This window comes from Canis lupus, chromosome 17 (assembly GCF_011100685.1).
Source record: "Canis lupus familiaris isolate Mischka breed German Shepherd chromosome 17, alternate assembly UU_Cfam_GSD_1.0, whole genome shotgun sequence".
Lineage (NCBI taxonomy): Eukaryota > Metazoa > Chordata > Mammalia > Carnivora > Canidae > Canis > Canis lupus.
The window spans coordinates 55009410-55015409 of record NC_049238.1 but is presented as its reverse complement, the minus strand read 5'-3'; the positions used below and the strand labels follow the sequence as shown (position 1 = coordinate 55015409).

Here is a 6000-nt window from a genome sequence, read left to right as displayed (position 1 = left end):
TAACTGTACAACACTAGTATGTCTAACAAATAATATATATATCTTAATTTAAAAATTTCCCATTTGCTGGGGCACCTGGGTGGGTCAGTTGGGTGGCCATCCGACTCTTGGTTTTGGCTTGGGTCGTGATCTCAGGTTGTGGGATGGAGCTCTGCATGGGGTCCCTGCTCAGTGCAGTCTGCTTGAGATTCTCTCCCTCTCTCTCTGCCCCTCCTCCGACTCGCCTGACCTCTCTCTAAATAAATAGAATTTTTGAAAAAAACCCTTTTATTGCTAAAAATGCTAACCATCATCTGAACTTTCAGGGGGTCAGTGAAGGCTCTTGCCTCAATGTTGATGGCTGCTGACTGATGAGGGTGGTGGTCACAGCAATTCTTAAAAATGACAGTGAAGGCTGTCACATCGATTGACCCTTCCTTTCATGAGGGATTTCTCTGTAGCACAGAACGCAGTTGGCTAACTTTATCCACAACAGAACTTCTTTCAAAATTACAGTCAATCTTCTCAAACTCTGCAGCTGCTTTATCAACAAAGTTTATGTGATATTCTAAATCCTCTGTCATCATTTCGACAATCTTCAAAGTGTCTGCACCAGGAGTAGATTCCATCTCAAGAATCCACTGTCTTGGGACCTCTGGGTGGCTCAGTGGTTGGGCGTCTGCCTTCAGTTCAGGGCGTGATCCCAGGGTCCTGGGATCAAGTCCTGCATCGGGTTCCCCGCAGGGAGCCTGCTTCTCCCTCTGCCTATGTCTCTGCCTCTCTATGTGTTTATCATGAATAAATAAATAAAACCTTAAAAATGTCAGGTAGTAAATTTTATTTTACAAGAAGCACATGATTCTCTAGCAACAGGAAACGCCGGAACAACACAAAGTGAAATGATAGCAGATACTGGCGGGTACAACGAAACCCTACCAGACATCTATTTATGGGTGAAGCACTTCCTTGCTATGGCGCTGGGGTGCCACAACGGTCTGGTCAGAGGCAGCGGCAGAGGCCTGGCCTTGGGCTCACTCTCTGCCCTGCCCCAAGACGTGGCAAAAGGGGCAGCCTCCCTGGCAGCAAATAGGGAGAGACTGCATGGAGCCGGTGTTGGAAAGAGCAGTAACACTGGTTCCCACTGAGCTGACAAGAAAAAGGCAACAGAGGGCTTTGGAGCTTTTACTGAAGCTTTTTTAATGCTCCCCTGGTGTTGTTTTCCAAAATATTTAACTCTAAGCACGTCCCTTTTTCTGAAGTAATTTCTTGGCTTCTCAGTCGCCCTGAAATAAGTTGATTACAATGACTTATGAACCAAGTGATTAATGGGATAACTGGCGCCCAATTCCGGGGAAAGACGGTGCCCCCTTCCCTGGAAGGGCCTAGAGAGCCTGCCAGTGAAATGAGAAGCTGAGGAGGGCTCAGAGGGCCATATGCAGGTCACTATCCCAGACCCTACCACTAACCCTCAAAGCCATTACCCTGAGCCCTAGAAACAGGAAGTTAGATGCCAAAAAGGACTTTGAGGTCAGCTAAAGTGAGCTTCTTGACAGATGTGCCAGATCCTGATAGGACTTGTTTGGCCAAAGTTTTCTTTTTCTCTTGGAGGTGTAAGATCTTCTCTTCCACGGTTCCCTCACAAATAAATCTAAAAAGAAAAGAAACCACACACACACAAAACAAACAAACAAAAACAAATAAGCAAATAATCAAAAAAATCAAAACAGCATGTTTAATAACATATTCAAATTTCTATTAATGCTTCAGATTTTACATGAGATTTCTTCCCTGACTTAAGTTTTCTTAGGTTTGGCTAAAAACTCCATGTTCACGAGACGCAAATAATCTTGATCTAAATACATGCCCATTTAAAATGACACAACTAAAATTATCTTTCATTTCTTTCTGAAGCTAAGGTAATTGAAAAATACCAAAATAAGCAAACAATATCCCTCTCCAAAAAACGGGCAGAGATCCATCCAGTGTTCACCCAAAAATCTCAACCTTGATCAAGTCAGAAGGCCTTAAAGCTTATCAAATTTCTGCCAGGTGTATGTGTGCTGTTCTAAATACAGCGTCTTATTTCTTAGCTAATTCACATTGAAAACAGGTTTTGCAACCTGAAGAAATGCCACTGTTTATCATTCACTCATGCAACAAGTATTGACTAAGCATTTATGATATGCCATGTGCTATGCTAGGTGTAGGGATGGAGAGATGCTCTCGAAGAGAACATGGGAAGAGAGGCATGCAAGTAAACAATAACATGAGCTTGAAAGTGCTGTAGAAATATGTCCGGTGTGTGCAGAGAGTAAAAGGAAACATCTACAGTGTGCTGGCAGGGCTCCATTGAAGACTTAACTTCTAATGTGTGACTTGTGGGATGAGCAAGAATTTGCCAGATAAAATGGAGGGTGTCCCAGGGAACGGGGATGTGGTAAAACCATGGCTGAGTTTAGAACATGGTTATGTTGGAGGAAGAGCAGGTTGTCCAGTCTGGCCAGGAAAAAAGTCCAAAGGACTCCACCATGTGGCAGAGCAATGGCAAAAGCTCAAGAGGATGGTGGGAGCCAGATCATGAGTGGCTTTGCATATCGTGCTAAAAAATTTATTATTATTATTTTTTAAGATTTTATTTATTTATTCATGAGAGACACATAGAGAAAGAGAGGCAGAGACACAGGCAGAGGGAGAAGCGGGCTATGCAGGGAGCCTGATGTGGGACTCGATCCCAGGTCTTCAGGATCACACCTCAGGGTGCAGGCGGCGCTAAGTCACTGCACCACCGGGGCCGCCCTTGTGCTAAGAAATTTAGATTGAAAAAGGGAAGTGGTAGTGTGGATGGGAAGGAGGAGACGGTTTTAAGAGACACTTAGAAAATAAAAGTAATGGACTTGGTATATGAAAAGTGAGGAAAAGAGAGGAACCTAATCTGTACCTAATCTAGAGGATTAGTTACAGGGATACTATTCACATGTTCAGAAGCATCAAGAGATAGGAGGTGGTATCTCATTTCAGTCTGTGATATTATGAGTTCCTGGAACATGCCATAGTATTTGCTACATAGTGAATACTCAATAGGTGTTAGTTTTAGGAGCTGGATGAGATGAAAGCATGAGTGAATGAATAATGGGCAAGTATGTGCACACTCAAGATAGCTAGCAGGGATTGGGTATCTAGGTCTGACGTGATGGAATGAAGGTTCAGACTTTGAACTTCCTGGAGTAGACAGGATTATTAAGGGAGCTGCATACAGGGTGAGGGGAGAGCTAACCACCAGGAAACTAGCACGGTTGCTGTATTTGGCAAACTGTGGCATTCACATATGGCCTGTAGTGGAACAACAGCCCTGAAAGGTAGAGGATCTGTAAAGGTTAAGGAACGAAGGAGAGGTAAGCAAGAAAAGACAGTCAGTAATTTCTAATTCTTCAGGAAACCTGGCCTGAAAAGGAAGGAGAAAAAGAGGTCCATTGCTGGAACAGATTATAGCATCAAGGCTGATGGTTGCTTGTAAGGGAAGAAGGTCCCAAAGAGGGGGACATCCTACAAAATCACCTGCTTGTGCCTTTCAAAAATGTCAATGTCATAAAACACAAAGACAGACCAAGGTATTGTCCTAGATTAAAGGAGACAGAAGAGTCATGACAATTGAATGCTATGCAGGATCTAGGGTTTTCCTTTGCTGTAAGGGACATCACTGGGACAAGTGGCAAAATAGAATAAAGTCCAGAGCTCAGATGACAGTACTGTATCAGTGTGAACATTCTGATTTCAGGCATTTTCCTGTGCTTATTTAAGAGAATGTCCTTATTTTAAGGAAAGGTACCTTGAACTATTTAAGGGTAAAGGAACACAATGGCTGCAACTGACTCTCAGATGGTCCAGAAAAAAGTTTACACGTACATATATACGTGGTACAGGCACACGAGAATACTTTGGTATTATTTTTACAAACAAGGTTTTTGGGGATTTTATTCTTTTAAGAACTTACATTCTTTTTCTACATATCTGAAGTTACACCAAAATACAACTTAAAAAGAAAGAAAATTAATAAGTAAAGGATGAGGAAGAGGGTACTTTCTGTAGCCCTAATACACGAGCTTGTTTTTCTCTTGCAGGAACCAACCCCTAGGGCACCCCCAAATTGCTTTGTGCTCTCTCTGGCCTGAGAGTCCCAAGGAGGCTAGGCCTCAGGAACATCATTAGTCAAGCGCTCACCAAATACTTGACATCCTATTAAAACACTACCCAAGAAAGGCTTTCACAAAAGTAAAGCTTGTGAAGGGGCCTAGGTCCCGGCACGCTTTTACTCACTTGTGCACAACAACATCTTTCTGCTGCCCCACCCGGTAAATTCGGTCACAGGCTTGGTCCTCCAGTGATGGATTCCTGTTAGAAGAGAGGCAAAGCTCAAAGGTGCGGATGCCCTGGACCGGGTAGGCAAGTCCCCTGGGCAGAGTCAGCCTGCAGTTGTTTCTGGATGGCTCTGGGGCTACAAATGGCAGTCACGGGTTTTCAAGGGTTGACAATGCAAACAAATGAAAAACCCACAATGGAGAATCCGGGACAGAGACCTTTGTGGCCTGCAAAGTCAGAAAGGTATCATCTGGCCTCAAATATTTAGAGTCTATAAATCCCTGTCTGTGGCTACGCTGACCTTGAAAGTCAGACACCTTCCCGCCCTCAAATGAAAGACACAGGTCAGTCTGCCAATGGAAACTCAGCACCACCATCAGCTGAACAACTCTGGGTAGCACAGGTGAAACAAATGTGCAAATTCACTCCCTAACTAGTTAGATGAATTCGAGCAAGTCACCTCACCTCATCCCTCTGTACTTCAGACTGCTACATGGAAATGCCAGGGCTGCCTAATGATGACAGGAAACACCCTTCTCAACTTTAATATTCTGAGATTCAACTAAAGAGACTTAATTTCTTTCCTTTTTTCTACATGCTATGAACTCCAAACTAGTTTCTCATCCTACCTCTTTAAGATCTTGGACAGCATTTCACCATTTCAGAACACAGCACTGATTTACTTTTTTAAGATTTTATTTTTAAGTAATCTCCACACCCAACATGGGGCTCGAACTCACAACCCTGAGATAAAGAGTTGCATGCTCTGGGAGCCTGGGTGGCTCAGTGGTTGAGCATATGCCTTTGGCTCAGGTCCTGATCCCAGGGTCCTGGGATCAAGTCCCGCATCAGGCTCCCTGCAGAGAGCCTGCTTCTTTCCTGCCTGTGTCTCTGCCTCTCTGTGTCTCTCATGAATAAATATATCTTTAAGAAAAAAAAAAAAAGAGTTGCATGCTCTACTGGCTGAGCCAGCCAGGCACCCCCAGAAGTCAGCATTTAACTCCCACTCTGCTTTCCTCCCTTAAATCTGTCAGGGAGTCCTAAGACCCAAACACATTCTCCCAGAAGATGGTAACAGGTTGGCCTGTGTGTGTCAATCTGGGCTGCCTGGAGAATCAGACAAATGTGTGGCAATCTCTGCTTGGCATAATTGGAAAACTCCAAACTGAGACTAATTATGACATTCTTGTCCTCCTAACACACAAACTCAGTTATCTTATTTCCAGGAAATTTGCTGTTATGCTCCCAATGTTGATACTCAGTGCGCGGCCAAGGGTCTTGTGTTAAGTGTATTCCTACCATAACTAGAAAATTCCTTCTCCCTTTCCTCTTAGAGTAAAGCTTCTCCTTTTCCAGGGTTGAGATCTCCTTGAACATCCACAAATGGTGTGAAATACGGTATTCTGAAGAGGGAAAAAACTGAGCGATGGAGTTCTGAGCCCTGAGAAAAAGCCTTCTTCCTGGTTTCCATGGAAACAGATGTAAGATTAACAATAAGTGAGTGCTATTTTAAGCAGTCATTTGAAGCCTTGCTTGCTCAGGAATGCAGGCCTCCAACAGCCCCACACCTTGTTTAGACGGCACCTGTACACGTATACACAGCAGAGGCATCTGCCTAACATAAAAAGAGCACCCTCAACACAAGGATTTGGGCCCCACTACCCC

The 6000-nt window shown here is 43.9% G+C and overlaps 1 protein-coding gene across 2 annotated transcripts in view; it reads right to left on the bottom strand.

Annotated features, from left to right (window-relative positions):
• Positions 1-800: 800 nt before the first annotated feature.
• The window catches only part of TTF2 (transcription termination factor 2), a 39580-nt gene continuing 34380 nt past the window's right edge, over positions 801-6000 (bottom strand). Inside the window, exons 22-23 of one of the 2 annotated variants that reach the window (XM_038561881.1) lie at positions 4294-4368; positions 801-1627 (exon numbers count right to left, since the gene is read on the bottom strand). In XM_038561881.1, coding sequence (XP_038417809.1) covers positions 1483-1627; positions 4294-4368 — 220 coding nt within the window. In that variant the 3' untranslated portion in view covers positions 801-1482. Of the gene's footprint in view, positions 1628-4293; positions 4369-6000 lie in introns of those variants that run through there. The other variant, XR_005372639.1, reaches the window with a different exon arrangement.